This window comes from Culex pipiens, chromosome 3, assembly GCF_016801865.2.
Source record: "Culex pipiens pallens isolate TS chromosome 3, TS_CPP_V2, whole genome shotgun sequence".
NCBI classification, from domain to species: Eukaryota; Metazoa; Arthropoda; class Insecta; order Diptera; family Culicidae; genus Culex; species Culex pipiens.
Window position 1 is genome coordinate 156493025 of NC_068939.1, and position 26798 is coordinate 156519822.

Below are 26798 nucleotides of genomic sequence, written 5' to 3' on the forward strand. Positions count from 1 at the left end.
GTATGAGGATTATAAACTAAAGTATATTAAAAGCAAAAAGCTTCCATCGACACATATATTTCTTGTATGATCCGTTACTCCCCAAAGAAATTAATTAGAAATATTAAATAGGTAAATTCGACAATCTGTTCTTTTTGTCCACGTCAAAGAGTTCGGTCACAACGGTAAACTTTATGTTCCGACTTCAACGCACTGGAGAACCGCAACAGCTCCAGAAATCTTCTTCAAACACAGCCAACGCCCTGAAATTTCCGCATGCATTCTTTTTGATTCATTTTAGAGCCATCAGAAAATTCACATTGTTGATTTTGGAATTGTGAAAAAAATTTGACAGCTTATAGAAAAGTCATCAGAACCTAAGAGCTCTTAGATCTGAACGCTTGAAAAAAGTAACGCTCAAATCGACGGTAACATTTCAAAAGGCATCATGTACATTTTGACACTTTCTGGGTTAATGCATATTCTAAAAGTACTCCTAATAAGCTACCTCTCCACCAAAAATGAGCAAAAGTTACTTTTGTAAAGTCTGATTAATCATGATTTTAAATAAAGTAACATAAACAAAATCTCTGCCATCAGCAGTCCCTGTTTATATAGCCCTGTCAACCTGTCAAACAAAAGACTACATAAACCTCGTGACGAAAAAAAAGCATCATGAACAAAGCGCCATGTACATTCGGCGAAGAAAAACGAATCATAACAAAGCGTCCCCCTCAATGACAGCAGGGTGATATAGACGTTGGTGATTTCAAAAGAAGTTATGTTTGTTTTTCTTAAATAAAACGACGTAAATAATGTTTTATTGAATTTGGATGATCAAGTATCAATGAAAGCAACGTTTTTCATCGTTTGTTATTATTAGAACATCTTATTTTGCTTTTATATTAAAATGGGAATTGAAAATGGATGCTCAACATTTAAATGCGTTTTTCACAAAACGCATGGTTTGTATATCTGGAGTTTTTTTTGAAAAGGACCTGTAAACAAAATTTTCATTTTTTGCTTTTTGGGTGTTTTTGAACACCCCTGACTCAAGGCGGTTCTAAAAACACCCAAAAAGCAAAAATTAAAAATTTTGTTTATAGGACCTTTTAAAAAAAAACTCCAGATATGATGCTTTTTGAAATGTTGGCGTCGAAATGTCAGTTTGCCTCGTGCGTTACGCCAACCGAAAGTTTTGCTGAAGGGGGGATGTACCACGATGTACCGCGTAACGCAACCATAAATCAAATGCCAGTGCTCTCTCTGGATTACTCTGTGGCTTTACTATCCAATTTAGCGATTGAAAAAAAAATATTGCAAATTTCAATCGAACAGATTTTTTTCAGTGTCGTTCAGTGGGTGCAAGTATCTGCTGTCACTGAAATGAACTCAACCGCCCCGGGGAGAAAACGAGTTCACTCACGCCAACGTGTTTGCAAACAAATCGGGGAGGCAAAACGCTTGCTTGCGGCGCGTTGTTTTTGTGGTTCGGCACAGAAATTTCGATAGATTGTGTAATTTCCGTAGTTTCGGGAATATTCTGAGTGTTTAATGTATTAAAAATGAGCGACAATTTTATGAGCGACAGCGAGGCGGAGGAGGATGCGGATTTTTCCGCGAGCGAGGACGAATGGCTGCCGGGGAAGGAGAAAGGAGCGAAAACTTCCGGTGTTGCTAAATCCGATTCGGAGGATGAGTCCGGCTCGGACGCCAGCAACAAAAGTGAGCAGCTTGTGAAGAGTAACTCTAAGAGGGGATTGAAATCGAGTGGCGCCAGGTAAGGGGGCGCCAAACCGGTTTGGCCTTGAACGAGACATTTTCTACCTGAAAGGGGTTCGTAGAATTAAATCGAGGGTATTTTGTTTGTAGGAATCAACGTGCCGCACCGAAATCGAAGCTTTCAGCTGAAGAACGAACACGGCTTTACGAGAAGTATCGTTCGAGTCCATCCACTTCGGCAAAACCTGCAAAAGTTCAAGATTCGGATAGCGACAGCGGCGACGAACATCTCGTAAACGCGGATCAGCTGGATTTGAACTCGGACTTTTTCACGGAAGCTCCGGCCAAAGCTAGCGCGGAAAATGCTCCCCGTTTCGATTGTGACGCGGGAATGCGCCTGTCCGATTCCGATTCCGATGAATCGGCGGATGACGACCAGAAGTCGGCGGAAGAGATCGAACAGGCCAAGCGCGATGCCAACAAAAAGCTCATCGCCAAAATCAACAAGGACTCGCAGGGCTTCGTCAACTTTGATGGTTTGACCGAGTTCAACCGGAAGATCGAGCAGGCCAAAGCGAAGCTCGCCGCCACGAAAGAGGTTCCGAGCGAGGCTCCGTCGGGTGTGAGCGACCTGCTGGCCATGGGCGAGCAGAAAGCGGAGTCCTCGAAAGGGAAATCGAAGGCGCGAAGCGCGCGGAAGAAGGACGACTCCGACGATGACGACTGGGAGGACGTTGAGGACAAGGAGGAGAGGCGTCCGCAGGGCGATGTTGAGATTACGGTGGATGTTGGACCGTCTGAGGTCAAGAAGAAGAAACGTTGCAACGAATTCGACGTGGAAGCATGCATCAAGCGGATCGTTAATCGGGATCGGCGAGAAAATCAGCTCGTTCTGCACAAGGTCAACGTCCTGATGGCCATACTGCCCCTGATCGCATAAATGTCCCATATGCATTTTCATCGATTTCGAGTTTTTGATGCAGTTTGGTTCAAAATCGTGTGCTCTTTCAAAAGAGCTTATAATATCCAGTACTTTGTTCTAGAAATCAGGAGGAAATCCAGTTTTTTTCGCGAAAACTTAACACGTAGCCTTATGTATGGGACAAACTTTAAATGCGTTTTTCTCAGCTTGCTGTTTTTGCATATGGGACATTTATGCAAACATGGGCAGCATAGGTCAGGGCAATTACATCAACACTTCGCTCAACAGCACCAAGCTGCTCTCGATCGCGCTGTCGCTAATCCCGTCGCAAAAGTGCTATCCCAAAGATCGGACCAGCATCGAGTACTTTGAGCAGATCACCAAATACTTCCGCCAAATCGTCGACCTGAAAGATAAGCGCATGTTTCACCGGTATCGCAAGGTCCCGGACCTGGAAACCGCCCTACGGCTGCAAATGCTAACGAAGACCGCTAATTGTCGAAGAGATTACGTTCTCATATTCATTATTCTTCTGCGAGCAATCGGCGTGCAGTGCCGCCTGGTTATTTCGCTGGTTGTAGCGCCGAAAAAAGTTCCCCAGAGCGAAGTGGGTTCGTCGCCGCCGGCCAAGGGAGGCAAGAAAAAGGAGCCGGAAGTAAAAGCTGGCACCAGCAAGACCGTCAAGGCAGACCATGACTACGAGAGTGGTGGAAGTAAAAGCAGCAAGAGAAAGCCGGCGAAATCAACCCTGAAGATACCGCAGCTGGACGGCAACGACGACATGGCGGCGGTTCCCGCGAAGAAGGCGAAATCGAAGCCTGCGAAGGAAGTGCAGCCGGGAAGTTCCAAGGAGAGTTCCTCGAAGGTAAAACTACAGGAAATTTGCATGTTTTCACCGCGGAAGACTCGCAAACAGCGCCAGGAGCAAAACGGTAGTGACTCTACGAGTCCCAAGAAGCCGAAGCTGGCGCAGAACCCACCGAAGGCGTCGTCCTCCGCTTCGTCTTCAACGATTTTGATTCGGAAGGACTACAAAGCAAAGGTTGAGCCGGCGAAGGAGGTCAAACCAGTGAAGGAAACTAAACCGGCAAAAAAATCTGAACCTAAACCAGCTGACAAAATGTCTCGAAATAACAAAGAAGAATCTCCACCTGTAAAGAAGGTGGAAAAGCGTAAAAAAGCTGAACAGCCAAAACCTTCCAAAGCATCACCGATCGTAGTCAAGGTCGAATACGTGGACAAGCGTCTCAAACGACTCGATCGCCGCATCTTGTCCACGGACGACGAAGGCGGCCACAAGGACCAAAAGCCATCGCCCAAGTCCGGCGGTGCCAACGTCTGGATCGAAGCCTTCGCCGAAGAGGAAGAGCAGTGGATCCCAATCGACGCCGTCAGCGGAAAGGTCCACGCCCTGGAGCACATCGTAAAGCAAGCCTCCTCCCCGCTGGTCTACATCCTTGCCTGGAACAACGACGGCACCATCAAAGACGTCTCGACACGCTACTGCGCCAACTACGTCACCAGCACCAAAAAACTTCGCATCGAACACGAATGGCTCGACGAAGCCTTAGCCAAATTCAAAGGCAAACCAACGGCCCGAGACATCGAGGAAGATCGTGCCCTCAACCGAGCCCTACTCGAACAACCCCTCCCGAAATCCATCGGCGAGTTCAAAAACCACCCGCTCTACGCCCTCAAACGGCACCTCCTCAAATTCGAAGCAATCTACCCACCGGACGCCCCCACCCTCGGCTTCATCCGCGAGGAACCCGTCTACGCGCGGGAATGCGTCCAAACGCTACACTCGCGCGAACTCTGGCTCAAGCAAGCCCGCACCGTAAAGCTGTTCGAAAGTGCGTACAAAGTGGTCAACGCACGGCCCAAGTACGATCGGGCCGCCGGGCAGATGTTGCCGGCGCAGCCGCTCGAACTGTTTGGGCTGTGGCAAACGCAGGACTACGAGCCGCCGACGGCGGAGGACGGGATCGTGCCGCGCAACGCGTACGGCAACGTGGAGCTGTTCAAGGCGTGCATGCTGCCCAAGAAGACGGTGCATCTGCAGTGTAAGTTTTGTCTTGGGTTTTCGTAAAGTAGGGGCAGGGGGGGCAGAATGGTCCGCCTGAGTAAAATGTACCGAAAATCATAGAAAAAACATACAAATTTATGAATCCAGTGTAGTAGGCTTATGCTTTGGAATGTTCTCTTCAATGTTGTTTACTTGGTTCATGAAAAAAATTTACTTAAAACTATTTTTGAGCCACCTTAAAAAAAAATGTTTTTTCGACTAACTTTCCAGGGTGCGGGGCAGAATGGACCACCCTGCGGGGCAGAATGGGCCACCTTAGAAAACAAGCCATTTCTTCTAATACAACGTTGAAGGGTGATAAGAAATGACTTGAGGGACCTCTCCAACATAGTTTCCATGAAGTTTGACCACTTTTATAAAAATAGTAACTTAACAAAACAAACATTTTTGAAAATAGTGTAATTATATCGAAAAAGACACTATATTTACAAATAAGCATCAAAACCATTAAAAAATCAACTAATGTTGCATTAAACGTGATTTGTGAAGCTTCCAGGAGTGAAATAATCCATTTAATCAAAATTTAATAACTTTTGATTGTTTTTATAAGGCAAAATAAGGGTGGTCCGTTCTGCCCCCAAGTGGATTTTAATTTAACACTTCCACCACCAAGCCTCTAAATGATTTGAAGGTTCCGTTGTTGTTTGATTACCTTGGTAGTAACATCTAGTAACATTATAAGCATTGAAAAAAGTTTTTCAAACAATCCAACTTTTCAGAAAGCTTATTTGAAAACCTCGAAATAAACAACATTTGCGTGGTTTTGTCAATCATTTACATTTTTGCTCATAATTCGAAAAATACAATGAATTCAAACATCGTTTTCGATGTGGTGATGTTTTTTGACCCTTGCCTTATAGTTGGTCTAAATCCATTCTTAAGCTGAAATCCAAGGGTGGCCCATTCTGCCCCCCTGGTCCATTCTGCCCCCCCTGCCCCTATGTCGATATCTTAGCAACTAATGGTTCGATTTCCAATAAATAATGAAACATTCGTGAAATTTTCCGATCTTTTCGATAACAATATTTTGAAATAAAAATATTCAAGACTAACATTTCAGAAGGTCGTAATATTGAATATTTAGCACTTTTAAAATGTTAAAAAAAGAAAATCTTTCCCAGTTCCTGAGGGGAACACCCTTGAAGAGTCATGCGGATTCAGTGGCAATTTCATTATCAACTTAATGTTAACATGTTAAGGTTAATGTTAACATTCCATAGGTCGCCTTCCTAAGGTGTCGTGTTAAGGTCCAGTTTGTGACGATACACTACCTTCCCTTTACTAAGCAATCGAATCCAGAAGAGAAACGATCACCAGTTGTGTTGGTCTGAGCCGGGATTTGAACCCCGATCTACCGCTTACGAGGCGGGAGCGTTACCACTAGGCTACGTGGCTCGGTTAAAATGTCAGTCTTGTTTCAACAAATGTGAAAAAATAGGTTTCGAAAAGATCGAAATTTCACGAATGTTTCATTATTTAACATCAGAAATCGGACCATTTTAGTTTGACATTAGAAAATGGTGGGGTGAGATTTAAAAACATCAATTTCCCTGTTTTTAAATCTTTGCATGGCAATATCTCAGCAACTAAGGGTCGTATCAACAAAGTTCAAAAAAGCAAAATATAGAGAATTTTCTCAGCTTTAACAAAAATATTGTTTTCAAAAGTGGGCAAACATGGGCACTAATTTAAAAAAATGAAAAACTGCGACTGTTTTCAAAAAACTTACCTAAAAATGGCTATAACTTGAAAACGGTGCACTTTATCAAAATTTGACTAAAGTACTTTTTGAATGTAAATTTAATTTTACATCGAAAAATGAAGTTGAAATTTTTTGCGATTTTCTGAAAAAAAAAACACGATTGATCAAAGAGTTATAACTCGGTCAAAGATTTTTTGCACAACCTGGAAATTTCTGAAAAGTTGGTATTTGAAGTTAAATTTAAAAAAATGTCCCCTAAAACATATATAAAAAAAGTGTTTTTTTTTTTGCAAATCAAGTTTTAGTGACAAAAAGTTTAATTAAAAAACCAAATTTGTTTTACCGTGTATATTTTTTTCAGTGTAGTCCTTATCCATACCTACAACTTTGCCGAAGACACCAAATCGATCAAAAATTCCTCAAAAATTACAGATTTTTTAATTTTTATATATCATTTTTGTATGGGGACCATCCATAAACCACGTGGACACTTTTTTGGGAATCTACTCACTTGTGGACAATTGTCTATACAAAAAAAAACTTTTTTGCATGGATCGTGGACAACCACCAAACCCCCCCCCCCCTCTAAAGTGTCCACGTGGTTTATGGATGGTCCCATGGACAACTGCCAAATTTGGAGGGGAGAGGTGGTCGAAGACCGTGTTACGCTTCACATTTTTTTTTCGAAATTTGTGTGGAAATTTTGTTACGAGAGGGAAGGGGGTCCAAAAATCAAAATTTTTGCGTTACGTCATCAAAGAACGCTCCCTTAAAACCATAGAAATGGCTAACATTTACAAAAAAAAGTTGAAAATTCCAAAAAATCTGGTGATTATTGCACTCGATTGTAATTTGTCGATCTACCATCGAGAAATTACGACTGACTATCGAAAAAATCTCACTGAGTGTTCGAACTTGTGTTAAAAAATAAATTAAACAAAATGTCAACAATAAAACAAAATCAATTTTTTTTTAGTTTCGAACTTGAAGAAGATTTTGTCGAGATTCAAAAAAAAACAATAATTTTAAAACAAAAAAAAGTAATTTTCAAAATTGCAAATTTTGAATATATTTTCTTAAATTGAGGAGAATTGTAATTCTAAAAAATACTTTATTTTTTTATTTCAAAGCCCTTAAAAATATTTTCTTTATTTTTAAAAAATTCTAAAGTTTAAAAATATTTAAATCATTGAATTTAATATTTTTAAATTTTAAGGTTTTTAATTTTTAAATGCTTGAATTTTTAAAATTGTTTTTTTTTCAATGAATTGAATATTTTGAAATTTAGGGTTTTGTTAATACAATTTTTGATTGATTGATTGATTTTTTCGATGGTTTTGTCGATTTGTCGATGGTAGATCGGGATTTCTCGACCAAAAAATATTACGATCGAGTGCGATAATCACCACAAAGTCTTCAAGTTAAAAAAAAAATCAAAGGCACTGGTAACAAAATATCCGAAATTCTGCATCCAAGAATCTCGAAAATTAAATAAATTTGATAGAATAAAATTGAAACATCTAAAATTATAATCGAGAAATTAATGTTTGTAAAAAAAAACTCAGAATTTTAGTAAATTACAACAGTACTTAATTAAATGTTAATGAAATAAAAAATAACTATATTTCGGTCAATAAATGAATGAAGAAATAATACGATTCTTTCTGGAACAAAGTATATTTAAAGAAAATGTCTCAGAATTCATGAAAAAAAAATAGATGTTTTATTTTTGAAAATCATTAAATAAGGGCTAAAAACTAGGATCCTACGACGATAGTGCTTTCTCTCCATAACATCCATTTTTCTTTTCTTCTCTCCCCCCCTCAACAGTGCCCGGCTTAAATCGGATCTGCAAGAAGCTGCGCATCGACTGCGCCCAGGCCGTCACGGGCTTCGACTTTCACGGCGGCAGCAGCCACCCCGTGTACGACGGGTTTGTCGTGTGCGAAGAGTTTCGCGATCTCGTCGTTGACGCCTGGCACGAGGAGCAAATCCAGGAGGAGAAGCGCGAACAGGAAAAGTACGAAAAACGCGTCTACGGAAACTGGAAGAAGCTCATCAAGGGGCTGCTGATTCGGCGCCGGCTTCAAAACAAGTACAACTTTGATAACCTGACCGGTTGAAAGGCCGTGGGTTTGGGGGTTGCGTTGTCATCTTGTTGAGCAATAAACATTCTGTCGAATTCAATGATTTTATTTTTGCATTATTTCATGTAACGAAATTTCCCCTTTTTTAAAGTGATGTCTATTCGGCGTGGGGAAATTGAAAGCCCAAGTATGCAGAACTAGCATAGCAATTGTAATCATGTAATAATGTCTTAGAAGTTAAGAATCTTGAATTGATCTGAGATCAACCGAAGTAATTTTTACAACTAACGCGGTTCAAGCGTGTCTACCAACTAAAACTGACTGTTGCGGTCAATGAACGTGTGTGCGGAATGACGAGTTTCCTTGGAACAAACTACCTTACACTGCTTACTGCCGATAGGGTCGGCCCCGTTGTTTGGCCGAGCGCGTGGCTCGTCGCATCGGTGGGCTGCCCATACCGTACGGACTACGTTGCTGCTGCTGCTGCTGGGGAGAGGCCGGACTGTAGCCCTGCCGGTTGGGACTTCCCAGCGGAGATCGCTGCTGAGCGTAGTGATGTTGGGACGCTGCCTGGTGCTGCTGCTGGGCGATCGAAGGACCGGCACGGTTAAGAGCTGCGAGAAGGTTAGGTTTTAATTTTGGGAGATGGTACTCAAGGATCAGGATACTTACGTCGTCCCTCTGTCCAGGTCATGCTGCGGGTTGCACCGGCGCCTCGCTTGCCGAAGGGACGTCCTCGCCGGGTGGCGGTTGTGCCGTGTCGCGGAACCGATCGTGATCTCAAGTTGCTGCTAGGCGTTTGCAGCACTTCGGCTTCGCTGCCCTCCTCCATCTGGAAAGATTGAAACATCATGTAATCTCCCCTCGAATCGGTCACCTCTACAACGGTAAATACGCACCGGTGCGGCCTGCGACGGGCCAGGTTTTTCACCTTCGGACGTGACCCCATCCCCGGATTCCTCCTCATCGCCAGCGGTCTCCGTGCTTTGGTTATTGCGTTCCTCCTCCATGTCAATGTCCAGATCGTCATCATCATCATCGTCGTCCATGCCGGCGTCCTTCTCCGTGTAGCCCGCAGCGGTCGCCTCCGATGAACCACCCGGCTGATCCTCCTCGACCCGTTCAGCCGTCGTCGTAGACTCGGTTATACCATACTCATCATCGTCATCTAAAAATAATAATCTCTTCATTAACACCTCTCTCCCCTTAACCCAACCCCCAATCTCACCTTCAGCGGCCGACACCGTAACCTCAGGAACCTGACCCTCGCCCTCCTCGCAGCTAGCCCTCAGATTGCTCCCCGAAGGCCCCGCCTCGTCATCCGCCGTACCGACCTCTTCCTGGGCGGCCACCGACACGGAACTTCCGCTCGGAGCCAACTGTTCGGCCTGTTCTGCCTCGTTACTGCTGCTGCTGCCATGAATAACGGCCCGCTCGTGCTCGTTCGGCGATGTCTGCTGGGGTGTGTTCGGGACGCTGCGTCCGCTGGGGCCACTGTCCAGCTGGGACAGATCCATCCGGGTATCGTCGATACCCTCCGGGATGAGCTGCTGGGCGACGACACTTGCGGAGGCCGACGAGGGGCGCGCCTCGGTGAAGGTGAACCGCGCGTTCGGGACTTGGGGGTGGGGCGAGCTGACCACCTCGCTGAAACTGGACGTTTAGAAGTTGGTATTGATTAAGGTCTTTCACCATGATTGTTGCAAGTGGTCGTTTGATTTCGATCGATATATTTTTCTGACCTGACTTAAAAACCATAAAAATAAAAATAAAAGTGCTAAAATCTATCAAAAAAAAAAAAATATTTGCTTACATTTTCAATGCCGCAGGATTTGAACCTGCGACCTATGGATTGTGAGTCTAGAGCGTGGTCCGATTGATCCACACAGGCGGGACTTTGTAAAAGATTTTGAATGCACAATTGAAAAAAAATCTAATAAAATAATAATCTATAAAACAGGGTGACCACTCAAATTCCCGGCTTTTCCATAATAAATAGGCATTTCTTATCTAAATAATGATTTCAAACAAAAAAACTCTTTATATAAAAAAAGTTAATATCAACCATCGAAAAAAATCTAAACAAATAAAAAAATCAAACTTTTTACAATTTTCGTAAAAAAGAAACTCAACAACAAACTCCTGAAAAATACTTTGAAAATGAAAGCACTCATTATTTTGATTCAGAGTAGAAACATAAACAAATAATAGCATTTGAAAAATAACTAAAAGCCAAAAAATACTTATAATTTAAATTGTAATTTTTAAAAATGGAAAACGTATAGTTTTTGATACTTCATTTCAACTCGAAATGGCAAAAAGTTGAAGATAATTGAAAATGTATAACATTTTATTCTTTATTTTACTATATTTAAAATCATAGAACGCTTAAAACATGATTACATGATTTCAAAGAATTTAGAAAAATATCTAGGAATTCGTTAAAACAAACTTTCTTGAGTTCCCTTCAAAATATTGTAAATTTTGATTTGGTTTATCCAGTTGTCAGTATTTAACTGTTTAATTTTTTCAATGAAAAATTCAGTTTAATAAGATTCCATGTATTACAACTTACTTTATGCGAAATGTTTGAAGAGAAAAACTCTTTTAATACGTATTCGCAATAATGCAAATCTCGAAGGTTTTTTTTAATGTTTCCTTCTCTTGCCAAATCCATTGTTAGAAAATCAAATTACATCTAAATGAATTATAGTGTAAACCATAGTTGAAAGGAACTCCAAAACTCTATTAGGTTATACGAAACACGAAATTTTTAAATTGATTATTTACTAATAAACACTAATTGAAATTGTATTCGCGATAATTTGACTCATTTTTTTCTTTTTCTTTTTTTTTCATATTACAAAACGTAATAAAGTTTTTCAATTTTTTCATTCAGAACGAACAACGATTGGATTTTATTCGATATTTAAGTTTTCCAAAAACTGGAAATCTAGCTAGTAATTTACCCATACTTACAAAAAAAAAGATCAAGAGAAACCTTTGAAAAAAATATTTAAAGTGGCTTAATGAATATTTTCCACCAAAAAAACCATTGCCGAACTCTAGTTGGAATCTTTTTTATAAATATTCAATCAATATTGAAACAGAATCATAACTTTACGCTGGCCATAATCGTTAAAATTAGGTTCTATTTTTCTTTTAGTTTTTAATTAACTTTGTTGTTGTTTTTAGTTAAGTTTGTTTGATAAATAGATCTTGAACAAAAATTAGTAAAAATCTGTTGATTCATAAAAAAATATTATGAAAATCTGTGTTAAATGCATTTAATATTTATTAAGATTTTTAATGTCTCAAATGGCCTTTTCATTCTGAAATAGATTGAAATAGGGAAAGGAACCTTAACTTTGAAATAAGTTACTTAAGGACTTTTTGACAAAAAATCAAAAATTCCCGACTTTTTCGCGTTTTTTTGCGGATTTTGGCGAATTCCCGACTTTTTCCCGACTTGAGTGGCCACCCTATATAAAAGGACATGGGACCATCCATAAACCACGCGGACACTTTTTTTGAAATCTCACATTTGGCCTCAAACAAGTTTTCGAGTTTGGCAAACTGTCAAACACGAAAAAGTGCGAGTTTGTTCGTTTGTTTGCGGTAGTGTAATGGCCTCTTGCGTGACTGTGATAGTGAATTACCGGTTCTGTTTCTTTTGTGAATTGTCGTTCGCACGGCGTTCTGTACCCGAGGTGCAAGGTTTGGTTTGAAACGCGAAGTTCGTGTGCGAGTACAGCCTTTTCACGGCAGAGTTTAGATTCGCGTTCAAAACGCGGTGCATGGGACCTCTGATTTTTATAATTCTTAAATTAACAATGAAAAAAAGTTTTTGCCTTTCTTACTAAAGAAAGGTATAGGTTTTACTTTAAGGCAGGACGTCATTTCCATCTTCGTAAATATGTCGATTCAGCATGAATTTTAATCGGAAAAATCGACAAAAAATCACACTGCATCGATTTTTGACGCTTCGTCGCCAAGTCGACAAGTTGTCAAGTTGAGCTTCGAATACTGGCGCGAGAATGCTGGCGCATATATTTTGTGGCTCGACTTATACTCATTTTGTAGTAGGTTGTCTACCGATGTTTCCTTCAATATGTAAGATATCGTAGCTTTTCGGTTTCTTTTGCCCTGTCCGTTTTTGCATAACTGTTCATCCGTCTACAATCATTTTGTTTCCCGTGCGCTCCTAAAATCGCCTAAATGTAGACTTCATTTTTTCGTGATTTCGTAAGTTTATTTAACAGGGTTCATTGGATTCCAATAGGAGCTTTCTAAGCTTTTCATCGTTTATTTCGTTTTCAAAGTGTTCAATGCTGGCGACTCCAATGGCTTTCTTCCTAAGGTTCTCGCGATTGAGTGTGTAGTGGTGCGGTTGTTAAAAATAGCTATCTCTGACTTTGTCACTTTCGTAGAAGCTGAATGGCTAGCTTCCCTGCACCGTGCGGCACACGCGGTTCACTTGTACCTCGGATTTGCTTGTCTTGGTGCGCTGGTACGATGAACCAAAACACCAACACAGTCACACAAAAGGGCTCGTACTGAAACTAGAAAACCAAAACCGCGGTGTGCGTTGTTGGGAAGCTTGCTATGATCGCGTTTGTCATAAACGCTTGTTTGATTAGAAACGTACAAACATATTGTACGATTAAAAATATTCTTTTGGTGAAAATTGCGTTTTCTATTTCTTTTGGAAATCATATCATTCATAATACTCATAATATCATCATAATACCACAGACAAACAGACGAGACTCTCCATACAAATTATTTTCAAAATCCATCGTCCCTAATAAATCCATAAAATCACGGTGACGCCAGCGCTGTCTGGTGAGCAACAGCCGAAACACGGCTTAAACATACCAATACGTAAAACCGTACTGTCATGCACCTGTCACTGTATGTGTGAGACAATCAAGCCACGTGCTAGCAAATGCCACCATCGAAATGATGTTTTTGTTTTTGATCAACCAGCAGCATCTGGGACGAAAAATCCTGACTAAATTGTTTCAAAACCAATTTGCCCTTATCGTGCGCACGATATTGCTAGAACTGGCCACAAAATATTGGATCTCATCTAAATCCACAACCGCCAAGGTCACGGTGAGCAGGCCACATCGACATGGTGGTCAGTGGTCACATTAGTTTCTAATGTGATATTTTGCATCACCGGTTTATTATTGGGGCAAAAGGTACGTCCTCGCTAGTCATCCGCTCATCCGGGCTCGGCTGATGCTGTCCCAAAATATAATTTTCTTATTTTTAAAATTAAGAATTCTTAAATTGTTTTGATGTTATATGTTTTTTTTTATTCTTGAGCTTTTAAATGTTTTCAATCCTTTTTTTATGCTAAAAATTTTGAAATTTTTTAAAAATTTAGATTTTCTAATTTTTTAACTTTTGTTTTTTTTTAATTTATAATTTTTGGGGTGTGAGAATGGGTCATACAAATTTCTGCATTTTTTTTGTTGTTTCCAACTGTCATGAGACGGAAATAAGAATCATCGACGAATTAACCCTCTACAACCCAACCCCGCCTTTAGACGGGCTTCGATTTTAAAAATCGCCAAAAATCAATTTTTCAACCAATTTTTGATCTTTAAAAAGCATTGCAAAGAAGAACTCTTAAAATTTTAGAAAATTTTACGCAAAAATTTGAAAAAGTTACTGTAGAGACATGACAAAATTAGATAGGCAAAATGTAATGATACGAGGTGGTAGAGTAGGCCAAATACTACCAAAATTAAACATAAACTAAGCAAGACAAATGAAGATTAAAATACTAAAAATTAAACAACAACAAAAACATAAAACAAGAAGTAAAGAAGAGAAGTTAAGTTTTTCGTAGAACAAAAGTTGCTCAAAATGACCTCCTGAATACGGGAAAAATAAAAAATTTCTAAAAAAAAATTTGGGCAGTAGAGGGCAGGTTTCTCAAGGTCATATTTCGGATAGTTATTACTGACAAACAGACGCGCACACACACATATAAAGGACACCCGTTGGACCAGCCACCAGAAAGTAAACTACGCTCTTTTATCGTAAAAAGTAAGCAAAACTAGATCAAACGAAATATGTCCCTAACGAAAAATCGAAACCCCCTGACAGGCAAACTTTATATGTGTGTGTGTGCGTGGATGATTGTGGCGTGCGAACCAAAAAAAAAGTAAAACAAGAAGACAGCGAGTTTTAAGATTGCTTTTCACGGTTATGATCATTTATTTGAATGTTTGTTTTTTTTGCTGTGCCAATGTTTTGCGATGAGTCTTCGGCCCTAACCAGTCTTGCTAACAGAATCGATACACGCTTTGCTAAACTTATCTGTTCCATGTTGTTAGTGGATATTTGTTTAAAATATTGCCAATTTTAAAATTGAGATTGATAACCCTGCATCAAACGACTTTATTTTTGAGTACAAAAAAATAACGTAACAGTTCAAACTAGAGAGAGAGAGGATACAGGTCCGTGCACAAATGAGCAAAACAATCACAACTAGAGACAATCATCAAATCCTGTTCGTTTTTTGTCATCTTCTTCTTCTTCTTCCTGGCGCGCTAGATATTTATATCTCAAGGAATAGTTTATCAGTATTACGATGCACAAGTTTTACTTACGAGAATTACTTTCCTTTTCTTATTTGTTTTTTTAAGATTACGATTAAAACACATATACTGTTTGCCTGTATCTCTACCTCGCCAATCGTCACTTGAGGGCGATTTGGAGAGAAGGAAGGGGGTTTCACCTTTCGTATGTTTAGACTCTTGGAGATTGTGTGGACTCACACTGTTCTACACTGTTTGATTTTTGTTTGGGTTACTTATGATAAGTGACGACTTCACACGACACGCTTCTGGAGACAGCGGGGCGATTACGGGAGTTTAATGTTTCAAAGTTTTACTTTCTAGCAGCTGGGCGTCGGGTAGCACTGTGTAATGTAAACACACCCCAATCCTCTTGGGGTGTGCGGGCGACTATGTGTGGGTGCAGAACTTACGACCTTGGATGGGAAATAGAACAAATTGTATAATATTAGTCCATAAGAAAAAAATAAAAATAAAATGCAAGGAAGAACAAGTATTTGTTTAACAGAAATCAGTATCCTAACAATTTGCATGGAATTTCACTAGTTTCTTAAAATTATGCCATTGGTCGCAACGCTTGCTTAGAGCGTATCCTAGACCTCATACCTTCCCAAAAACCGTCCAAATCCAAGCGAAACTTTTTTGGGGATACCGTGGAGATTTTCCCTTATCCTTTTGAAAAAGTGAAGCATCAACCCTTTCCTTTCTTTAGTACGCGGGGTAGATGGGTGCCGTCGGCAATGAACGGCTGACATGCTGTTGAGGATTCGATTCAGGTGGAATTGGTTTTATTCGCAATTATAATTTGCTAGGCATACGACCTGTTTTGGAAAATCATCACATACATGGCGAAGTCCAGTCTGCAACACGCTAAAATCATCGTCTCTAGGCAAAGCGAAGCGATTTAGTGTCTTCGGAAATCAATATTTCAACAAATGATTTTATGAATATTTTTTATTTTTGGGGATCTTCCCTATGACCAAAAAAGTAATTTTGCGTCATTTGTTCGTCCATACAAGTTTTCATACAAATTTGACAGCTGTAAATTCAAAAATGGTATCTAAATATTCTGAAATCTGTACCATGAGCATTTTTCAATTCACATTTTACCAACAAAAAAATCGATTTGAGCAAAAATATCGTTTTTGAACATTTTAATTGTTAAGCTATGTCCCAGCAAGAGCAGGAATATTTGGCAGTGTTGCAAATTTTTTGAAAAAAAAAATCATAATTTTAGAAAACTAAAAAATAATGTTCAAAAAAAATTGTTCCATATATAGAAAGAAAATTGGATTTGAAATCAAAAAGTACTTAGAGTAGTTCTATTGACTTTGAAAATTAGTTCACGATTTTAAATTTTGTATTTTTTTTTATTTGGATGACAATTTGTCCATACATTCAGTATGTCAAAATATGAAATTCTTTATATTGAGAAGAATTTTTCTGATCGATTTGGTGTCTTCGGCAAAAAATAGGTACACAAAAAAATCGTTTTTTTTTATTTAAAAGTGTTAAATTTAAAACACTAAAACTGAAATTCCCAAAATATCTTTTGGGATAGTGATCTTTTGATCCATAGTGCATGATGATGCAACATCTGGTTCCAGAGATATACAAAAAAAAAAGATTTTTGAAAAATATAAAAAATGTGGTCAACAAATTAGTTGTAGGAAAGTTTCTCAGCTATGAACTGCCCATGTTCGCATAAATGTCCCATATGCAAAAACAGCAAGCTGAGAAAAACGCATTTGAAGTTTGTCCCATACATAAGGCTACGTGTTATATTTTCGCGAAAAAACTGGATTTCCTCCTGATATCTAGAACAAAGTACTGGATGTTATATGCTCTTTCGAAAGAGCACACAATTTTGAACCAAACTGCATCAATAACTCGAAATCGATGAAAATGCATATGGGACATTTATGCGATCAGGGGCAGTGAACTATGCTTGAACTATGTTTGACAGAATATTCGTAATTTAAAAAAAAACATGGAATTATATCTCTGGAATTTTGCGCCATTAGGTTTTACAGCGTAACGTCACGAGCGCACACGCGCACACATTTTCAATGAGACACACGTGAAAAAAATGTAAACAGTACAGCCTAGCTGTCAAATTGCTAACCTAAAAATTGAGTCGGCGTTAAACCTAATTGTGCACTATTGCTCATTGCTTTTTCTTTGGGTTGCCAACTATCTTTTGAAAATATTTTATTAAAAAGTTCCGAAAATTTTCTATAATTTTTCTAAGAACAGTTCTTCAACTTTACCACTTTTGTATAAACAACTGACGCAAAATGGTTTACTACAAAAAAAAAATGTTATTTACAAAACAACTTTAGAAAAATCTTAAAATACTACTTCGTTCGACATGAATATTGAAAATTGTGCAAATATTTATATTAAGTGCAAATATGTGCAAATATTCATATTAGGTGATACGACACGAATGCCATTGCAATGGTAAAGTGTCTTTAATAAAACTAATAATAATAATTCATATTAGGTACACATTTTGTAAAACAAATACTTTTTTACAAAAAAACTCATTGACCACATTTTATTTTTACTTTTTCGAATTATTTTTTTTTTAATAATATGGTCTTTTGAATCTAAATTTGTTAGTTGAAAATACAAAATTTCCACAAAATCTTAAAAATTTATCAAGAATATCGAATATTGTGAAATGATCAAATGTTAAAATTTTGCAATATGGGTCCCACACGAAACAAGTTGTGAATTTTTACAACATTAAATTTTATAATTGCAACTTTTAAAAAAATACTGTGTGAAAACCCATTAAAAAAAGTTCGCGTCATGTGTGTTTGTTATCCAATCCAATACCCGCTAGCCGGCAACGAAATTATGGGAAAGTATAATTTGTATCAGATTTGGAATGTGCTGATACAGCTTCATCAGTCTACGGGTGTTTCATCTAGAAAAAAAAAGAAAAAAAAAAAAAAACAGACAAACAAATCCTTACCCATCGGTTCGTCGCGTGAGCGTCGGTGTGCTGGGCACGATGCGATCGTCCGCACTTTCATCGTAGTTTTGCTGCTGAGCCTGTTGCTGTTGCAGCACCAGCTGGCGTCGGCTCTGGGACGGCGAGGCGGATACGACCGCTGCCTGGGCCGGCGCGACACTGACCGAAGAAGCTACAACCGAGGCGGCCGCCGTAGCCGAAGAGGAGGAGGAAGAAGTGGACGTGGATGCGGTCACGGCCGCAGTCGACGACGATGACGAGCTGGACGAAGAAGTGCCCGGTTCTCCGCTGCCACTGCTAATGCTTTGAATCTGCTGGACGTCTCCGCCGGCGGTTACGCTCTGACTCTGGCTGGTGGCGATTTCCGTTGCCGGGTTGCTTCCCGTGGAGGTTGACGGGCCAGCGTTGCTGCTTTGGCCAACGCTGGTGCTGCTGGAGCTTTCCGCGTCCGGAGCGACCTGTGCGCTGCTGCTTTGCGACTGGTTAGGAACTTCGTTATCATCGTCCACGTCGACCTCGTTGTTGGCCGATTGGACGTTGTCTTCGTCGATATCGGGACCTTCACCCTCGTCGTAATTTCCGGCGATTTCCGGTTCGTCCTGCTCGTACGCCTCTTCCGCTTCGTAACCCTCGAACGGTCCGTCGTCCGCTTCGGCCGTGCCTTCGTCGGCGGTTCCGTCATCGGCCATGCCATCGTCATCCTCCTCCGAATCTACCACGATGATGTCGTCCTCCTGGTCTCGCTGGGACGAGGTCGGCACCTGGTACTCCACGTCCAGCCCGGACTCGCTCACACCCTGCAAAAAGGCAAACGTTGTTCATCGAAACGCTTCGGACATTGCAAGGAAAAACAGAGCAAGAACATATTCTTCTTTCACACAATTTACTAAATTTTAAATACAACAAACAAAAAGCTATACCTGGAACGTTTCTCCGCCCTGCATTCGGGTGCGCTTGTTGACCGGGGCCGACTTTTCTCCCGGCTGTTCCACCGTATCCGTCGAGCTGTCCCCCTCGACGTCCCGCGGACGCTTGTGACCGGCGGCAGCCTGCGATGTGGTCACCGCGTTGCTCGACGTCGACGCCTGGTGGTGACTGCTGAGGGCCAGCTGTTGAGCCTGATGGGAAAGAAAGCACGATTAGTTTGAAGGTCACTTAGTCAAGGTCACAACCAACTCACATTAGAAGAAGTGGTTCCGCTGGTGCTGGGTGCCGGATTTTGTTGCTCCTGGGGCGGAGGCTGCTGCTGCGCCAGTGGCAACGACTGAATCGACGGTGCAACGGCATTGCTGCTGCTGTTGGCGGCCGGAGCACCCTCGATGTGGGGCGATACCAGCGCAACGGTTTGCGACGACGGTTGCTGCTGCTGGCTGGCGGACAGGGCGTGCACCTGCGAAGACGGTCCCGGCTGTTCGTTGGGCTGCTGGGCTGGAATGCTTTCGTTCTCCTGCTGGGACGTCGACGAAGAGCTGCTTTCGGCCGCCGTAGTTGATCCCATGGGAGGAACGGCGGCGACGGCCACGTTGGCCGAACTGGTGGCCGGCATGTAGTCCGTGTGGGAGCTCGTAGGTGACGAGGACATGGATTCGTTGGAATTGTTATTGCCGCTGGTGCTGCCGGCGGTCGTGTGCACTTGCTGTTGGGGTGGAACCAGCGCGGTTACGCTGCCACCCGTGTTGGACGACGAAGACGAGGAGGAGGACGAACCTTGCACGATCGCAACGTTGTTCGATTGGCTGGTGGGAAGAACTGCGGCCGTTCGACTGCTCGACTGCACCGACATCGGGCGGATGCTGGCCAAGGGAGTTTCGCTTCCGCGGCGTGGCGTCACCGTTGCCGATTGTTGGGCGCTAGGGCCGGGGATCGGCTTCACATTGGCCGTCCGCGGACTCTCGGTGGCAGTCTTCTCCGACGAGCCGGAAGCACTGGTCGATGGCTTCGAGGCCTGCTGTAAGCCGAGCTGACGAGAGAGTTGATTCAGTCGCATGTTAAGCTGTTCGTTATCCCGTGTCAACCTCGTGATCGCCTCTACCTTTTCCTTGTCCTGCTCGGCGAACTCTTTGTTCAGCCGTGCAATACGACCGTCCAGCTGGGACTTGAGCAGCTCATTTTCATCGCGCACGTGCTCCAACGACTGGATCTGGACGCGGGCGGCGTTCAAATCTCGCGTGGCAGCATTCTTCATCTCGGTCAAGCTCAAAATGCGATGCTTCACGTCCTTCAGGATGTCCTGATTGCGCTCGGCCTTCTCCAGCTTGGTCTTGATCAGTTCGTTCTCCTTCTTGAGATTTTCAATCTCCTCCTGCGAGGAAGTGATTTGCGACTTGAGCTCCGACACGTTATTCTCACCGGCCTTGTCCGCTTGCTCTCCGCTCGTTCCTTCGCCAGTCGATACTCCCTCAGCAGCTGGTTTGCCTGCCTCGCCTTCCTTCTCATCGACCTGCTTCTTGAGATCCATGTACGAATCCTTGTATCGCTTGGCAATCTTCCGAATCTGAGTTTCCTTGCTCTTGGCATCGGCCAACTGTTCCTCCTTGCTGGCAATCTCGTCGGTAAGCTTCTTCAGTTCATCATCGCGCTTCGTCAACGTAGTCTTGACCTCGCCAATTTCGGTAGTCATCTTGGCACCGGCCTGGCGCAGCACATCCAACTCCTCAGCGTACTTTTTGTTCTGATCCGCCGAGCTGGCCAACTGCTTGCCAAGGTTGGCAATCTCCGCCTCCAACTTGCCCTTCTCGATCTTGATCGAGTTCAGTTCCTCGCTGGACTTTTTCAGCAGTTCCTTCTCGTTGGTCAACATCTTGGCCAGATTTTCCCGCTCCGTCTGCAGCCGCTTCCAATCCTCCGGGCTGGTCTTGTTCGATCGCTCGACCAGCAGATTAGCACGCTGTCTCCAGCGGGTTGCCTCCAGCCGCAGCGTTGAGTTCTCGCTGGTCGCCGATTCGATCTTGACGCTCAACTCGCGCACCTTCTCCTGCAGCGGGAACAGTTCGTCCTCGGACTTGAGCAGTCGCTCCGACAGTTCCTTGATCTTCTTGTTCAAACTGTCACGCTCCTCGCGCAGGACGCGATTGCTGTCGGTGATGGCGTTGAACGTTTCGAGCTTGCGCAGAATCTCCTCGTGCTTGGCCGCCGTAACGACTCCCGTTTCCGATTTCTCCCGCTCGGCGGTCAGATCTGCCTGCGCTTCCTCCATCTTCTTCTGGAACATCATCAGCTCGGACTGGACGCGCACGTTCTCCGACCGCAGAATGTCAAACTTGGCCACGGCAATGTCCTTCTCCTTGCGCAGATACTTGATGATCTGGAGCAGCTGGTCGACCGATCGCTTCTCCTCGTCCGAAATGGACTTGTTCATCACCGACGAGTCGTCCATCGCAACCGAGTCGTCCTTCATCGATTCGTCTGCGGCCTTCTGCTCGAGTGCTTGCGCCGCCGTAATCGACAACTTGGTGCTCAAGCTCTGAATCTGATCGTGCAACGCAGCGTTCTGCGAGTTGAGATCCGAGAGGCGTTCCTCGAGCTGGTCGATTTCCTTCTTCATGATCTCCTCCCGGTTCTTCCAGCACTCCTCGCTGGTGTTGAAACGTTCGATCGCTTGGTCACGCGCTTGCTTCAGCTCGTCAAACTGCAGCTTCGTTTTCTGGACCTCCTCCTTGAGCGTGGTCAGCTGTTGAATGTCGGTCGAGTGCTGCACCATTTCGTTGGCGTACTTTTGCTCGGCGACCTGCAACTGCTCGAGCAGAGAGTTGTTCTTTTCACGCAGCTCCCGCAGGTCCTTGTTGTTCTCGCTGATCTTCTCCAGCGCCTCCTTCAGCTCGACCTGGGACTTGTGCAGCTCGGACTCACCGTCCGTCGAGGCGGTCAATTGCTCGCCGGTCTTCTTGAGCGAATTCTCCGTCTTCAGCTCTTCCACCTGCGCCTTCAGATCGGTCTCGCTTTTCTTCAGGCTGTGCAGCTCGGACTCGGTTTGCGTCTTGTACGTCGTGTACAGCTCGTTCAAATCCTTCAGCTCCTTCTCCGACGACTCGGACATGTTGCAGTACTGCTTGACGTGCTCGCGGGCGGTGGTCAGCTCCTTCCGGAGCGATTCAATCTCAATGTCGCTCTCGTTGAGCTTGGCCTCCAACTCGCGGATCTTCTTGTTGGCTTGCGTCACCGGATTGTCCTCGTCGTTGGGCGAAAGCGTCTCCTGCAGCTTCTTGTTTAGGTCGTCAATCTTGCGCGACTTGATCTCCAGCTCATCGCGAGCGTTCTTGAGCTCCGCCTGTACGGTTTCGGCGATGGCCACCTCCTCGTCCATGCGCTGCTTCGCCGTCTGCAGCTGACGCTCCAGGTGAGTGGTGAGTTCGCGGGCACGATCCTGCTCTTCCTGGAGGCGACGCCGCAGGGCTGAGCATTCACGGGAGACATCGTCAAGGCGGGTTTCCAGTCGGATGCGGCCTTCGGCCTCCGAACGCTCCATGGTGACCTTGATCATTTCGAGGTTGTTGAGGAGAAGGTTCTGGTTCTGACGCTCGCGGTTCAGGATTTCTCGTTCCGTTTGCAGACGGGACTCGGCGTCCTTCAGGATGCGGCACTCGTGCTTGAGGTTTTCAACCTGAACTTCGGCACGCGCCAGCTTCGACTGGGCACTCATCGTTTCGTCCTTCAGGTACATGATGGTTGCTTCCTGCTTGGAGATGGTGGTTTCGTAGTTCTTGTTGCGTTCCTCCAGGGTGGAGATTTGCTTCTTGTACGTGGCAACGTTCTTCTGCTGGATCTTGATCTGCTCGTTGTTGTACTCGACGGTGGCGGAGAATTTGATGTTCTTGGAGGAAAGTTCGCGAATCTCCGTGCGCATTCCATCGAACTGCTCGTTCAACATCTTGTCGTTGGTGAGCTTTTCCTTGCGGTAGTTGTCGTACTCTTCCTTCAGCGTGGTCAGCATCTTTTGCGTTTCCTTCACCTTGGCTTCCAGCTCGGAGATCTTCTTCTCCTTCTCGGCCACGGCTTCGCTGGAAATGGCACTAACCGTGGAGACAGTTGGAATCTCTTCGTCCATCGCCACGTCGGCGTTTTCTCCGGAGAGTGATCCGTTGAGGCTGCCACCAAAGTTGCCACCCTTTCCGCCAACCGCGTTGTAGCTGCGCATGGCGTCGTGGTACATCTTCTTGTAGCGATCGCGCTGCTGGATGCACTGTTGCATCATCTGCGTTTGGTACTCGCGCGTTTCCTGCATCTCCTGCAGCTGCTTCTTGTACGAGGCGATCTTGGCCTCGAACGTGGCCTGACTCATGGCGTTCTGGGCGATTTCGAGCTCTTCCAGCTTGGCGCTAAAGTCACGCACGACGAGCAGCAGCTTGACGTTGTTCTCCTGCAGTTCCTGGATGTCGCTGAAGGTGACCAGCTTCTTGGTGATGACCTCGTTGGCACTCATGTCGGACGAGATGGACTGGTCCGCCTCGGAAGCGTACCCTCCGCGCATCTGTTCGATCTCGCGCAGCAGATGGCAAATCTGGCGACTCAGATCGCCCCGCTCGAGCTTGTACTTTTTGTTCTCGTTGTCCAGGTAGCGCACCTTGTCCTGCATGGCCACCAGCTCGGACCGCACGTCGGCGTTCTCCTCGATGAGTTTGTTCAGCTGCAGACTCATCTCCTCGTTGGCGTCCTTCAGGTTCTGGTACTCGTTCTGCTGGCGGGTCAGTTCCGGCGCCCGTTCCTCCAGCTCCTGCACGATGTTCTTGATCTGCAGCTGTAGTTTGCTGTTTTCCTTCTTCTCCACCTGCAAATCTTCCGCCGTCTTCACGTACATCGTGTACAGCTCCGTGAGCGTCATGCCGGACTTGATGAGCCGGCTGGTGGCGGCCGCAGATGGGGCCAGCTTCTCGACGGCATGCTCCAGACTTTCCTCCTTGGCCAGCTTGAGCAGCTCGTTGGCGTTCTTCAGCTCGTCGCGCAGCTGCTGCAGGGTTTGGTCCTTGGCTTCGAGTTCCTTCTCGTGCTTCTGGACCAGTGACTTTTGCTGCGTTTCGAGCTTACCGTATGCGTCGCTGGCTTCGTTCAGGAGCTTCTTCAGCTCGGAAACGGCCGTGCCGAGCTCCTCGGTCTGCTTCTTGTTGTCTTCGCAGTCCTCCTGGTACAGTTCGCACAGCTTGGTCTGCGACTGGAGCTCCTTCCGGTAGTGGTCCATCATCTTGCGCGTTTCCCCGCTCTGCTGGAGCAGTTTGTTGGCCATGTCTTCGGCCTTCGCCGACAGCTCTTGGTTCTGCTCGTTGAGGTGCGCGATCTGGGCGGTGGCGATCTTCAGCTCTTCAGTCTTTTCCGTCAGCTTGGTGTCCGTGGTGAGGGACTTGAAGTTCTGGTCACGACGCACGTTCTGCAGGTCTTGCAGGGCACGGTGCAGGTCGTCGCTCAGCTTCTGGATCTGGTTGTCCCGCATCGACAGCTCTTTGTCCATGCGTTTCTCCTTAAAGTCGAGGGAGAATTCCTTGCTCTGGATTTCCTCCAGTTTCGCGAGTGCCTCGCACTTGGTCACGTTGGCCACCTTCAGCTTTTGCTCGAGCGCCACCACATCGGCCTGCAGTCGTCCGACCTCCAGCGTGCGCCGCTCAACCGAATTCAACAGCGTGTCGCGCTCGTTGACGGCTTCGTTGCGCTCGCGTCGGAACCGGGCCGTGTCCAGATCGTTTTGCTTAAGCTTGTCTTTGGCCTGGGTCAGCTCCTGCTTGGCGTCTTCCAGCTCTAGCCGCAGCTCTTTGCCGCTCTGCTGGGAAAAGTGAAACTTGGAAGATTCATCCTGATACTTGAGCGTCAACTCTTCGATCTGCTTCTCGTAGTCGACCTTGGTTTGCTCTGAAAAAAGAAGGAAACCCGAATCAACCAGAGTGCTGAAGAAACCCCCTGATTTACGAAACAGCATAATCAAAACAAACCGGACAAAAACCGCGTCGCGGCTTTTCGTCAAATGAACCAAAACAAATTCACCGGCGAACCCTGGCGGCGACCTCCCCAACTAGTCCCGAACGAATTCACGCGTGACAGACGCCGGGTGAACCCGGCTCGCAAAAAAAAAGAAAACAAGAAAAAGAACACACAACACTTTCTTCTCTCGCGTTTGCAACAATGGCTGATTTTGCGAGACGAAATGCAAAAAATAACCCCAAAAAAAGATTTCCCCCACAAAACGCTTACCAACATTGGTTTTGGCCGTCTCCAGCAGTGCCTTGGCCGTCAAAAACTCCTCCAACTTTTGCTCGTAATACGTCTCGATCTTTTTCGTCGTTTCCCCCGGAATCACCTCCAGCTCCTCGGCAGACAAAATCGACCGCAACGATCCCACCGCAGTCGGCGTTCCGTCCACCTTCGGCGCTTCCTCTACCGCTTCCACAACCTCTGCCGCCGGAACCGCCTCTCCCGCGGTCGTCACTTCCGGACTTTCGTCCACCTCCATCGTGCGAGTTTCGGTGGCCAGAGCTAGGATTCGCTAACGGGAACTTCTCTTCCAGACTCTGTCGATGGCGTTCTTCTCAGCAGGCTCTGAAACTCTGGGTGTGCGTGCGTGCGGATGTGTGTGTGTGCACGCCGTCAAACGCGCTGAAGACGACGGGAAAGAATCGCGATTTTTCCGGTTTCCGCGGCGAAAATTTGTCTCTTTTCCGGCGGAATTCACGCGTGGGCCACGTAGCGGGTTCTTTTCCGGTAGTTTTACCCGTGGACAGGTTGGTTTTTAACGAGCGAGGAGAGACAAAAGCACACGCACCACGACGATCGGCTTTTTTGCGAATGATGGCGGAGTTCGAGAACGCTTTCAGTTTAGCAGCAGAGGTACGACAGCTGTCAAACGGCAGGGATGCCAACATTTATAATGTCTGCGCAGATTTGGGATAAAAAGTCTGTGCGTATCTGCGTGTATTAAGCTACAGAGAGGATTCGTTAATTCGAGAGAGCTCCGAGGTGAAAATGAATGAGATACGATTTTTTGAAAATAAAAACTGGGGTTTTCGACGCGCCACGCTCAAAAATGGGAAAATGACGAAAACTTGAAAAAAAACGACTTTTTTCACTAAAACTGCGATAACTTGAAAATTTCAGCGATGACCTATACATCTAAGGGTACCAAATTTTTTGTAATTGAAATACGCAACTTTTGGTACCCTAACATAGGTCATCGCTGAAATTTTCAAGTTATCGCAGTTTTAGTGAAAAAAGTTGATTTTCCCGTTTTCGTCATTTTCCCATTTTTGCGCGTGGCGCGTCGAAAAACCCAGTTTTTATTTTCAAAAAATCGTATCTCAGAGTGTTGAAAACATAAAATTCACCATTTTTTGATATGTTATGTGAAATTTTCCGAGGAATCCGATAAAAATATTTTTAGACATAGGCCCTTTGGTCCCGAGAGCTTCAAAACAGCATTTTAAGTTTTCATATGACCTTTTCAAATGTTAAGCTAGATTTTTGAAACTTCTTACTATTTTTCCCAAATAGCCAAACTAATAACCTTTCTTTTGCGTCTAAGACAGCTAAAATCGAATGAAATGGCGCGGAGATATGATTTTTTGAAAAAAGTTGTTTTTTCGAAAATCGACGAAAATTGCCATTTTTTGGACCATCCTAACACGGCGTAGGTCACCCTAATGGCCAAACAAAAAAATATGGGTCTAATTGTTTCGGCAAAGGAACCCCCAGAATAATTCTGAGCCCGATCGGAGAACTTTTTTTTCGAATCATGCTGTTTTCGTG

The 26798-nt window shown here is 44.2% G+C and overlaps 2 protein-coding genes across 3 annotated transcripts; one reads left to right on the forward strand and one right to left on the reverse strand.

Annotated features, from left to right (window-relative positions):
- Positions 1-1364: 1364 nt before the first annotated feature.
- LOC120413852 (DNA repair protein complementing XP-C cells homolog) lies at positions 1365-8598 on the forward strand. The gene is made up of 4 exons (XM_052710213.1): positions 1365-1759; positions 1852-2625; positions 2873-4686; positions 8242-8598. Exons 1-4 carry the CDS (start codon positions 1545-1547, stop codon positions 8532-8534), a joined length of 3096 nt encoding a protein of 1031 aa, XP_052566173.1. The 5' UTR covers positions 1365-1544; the 3' UTR covers positions 8535-8598.
- On the reverse strand, positions 8589-25868 carry LOC120413836 (nucleoprotein TPR). Of its 2 annotated transcripts, XM_039574794.2 has the most exons (8): positions 25251-25866; positions 19258-24911; positions 18998-19195; positions 18078-18874; positions 9727-10151; positions 9398-9666; positions 9171-9330; positions 8589-9112 (listed from the first exon to the last, which is right to left on the reverse strand). In XM_039574794.2, the coding sequence occupies exons 1-8, from the start codon at positions 25507-25509 to the stop codon at positions 8886-8888; spliced, it is 7989 nt and encodes a 2662-aa protein (XP_039430728.1). In that variant the 5' UTR covers positions 25510-25866; the 3' UTR covers positions 8589-8885. The 2 variants fall into 2 exon arrangements, with proteins under 2 accessions (XP_039430728.1, XP_039430735.1); XM_039574801.2 differs by lacking the exons at positions 8589-9112; positions 9171-9330; positions 9398-9666; positions 9727-10151 and adding an exon at positions 14886-15510 and having other exon boundaries at positions 25251-25868.
- Positions 25869-26798: the final 930 nt, after the last annotated feature.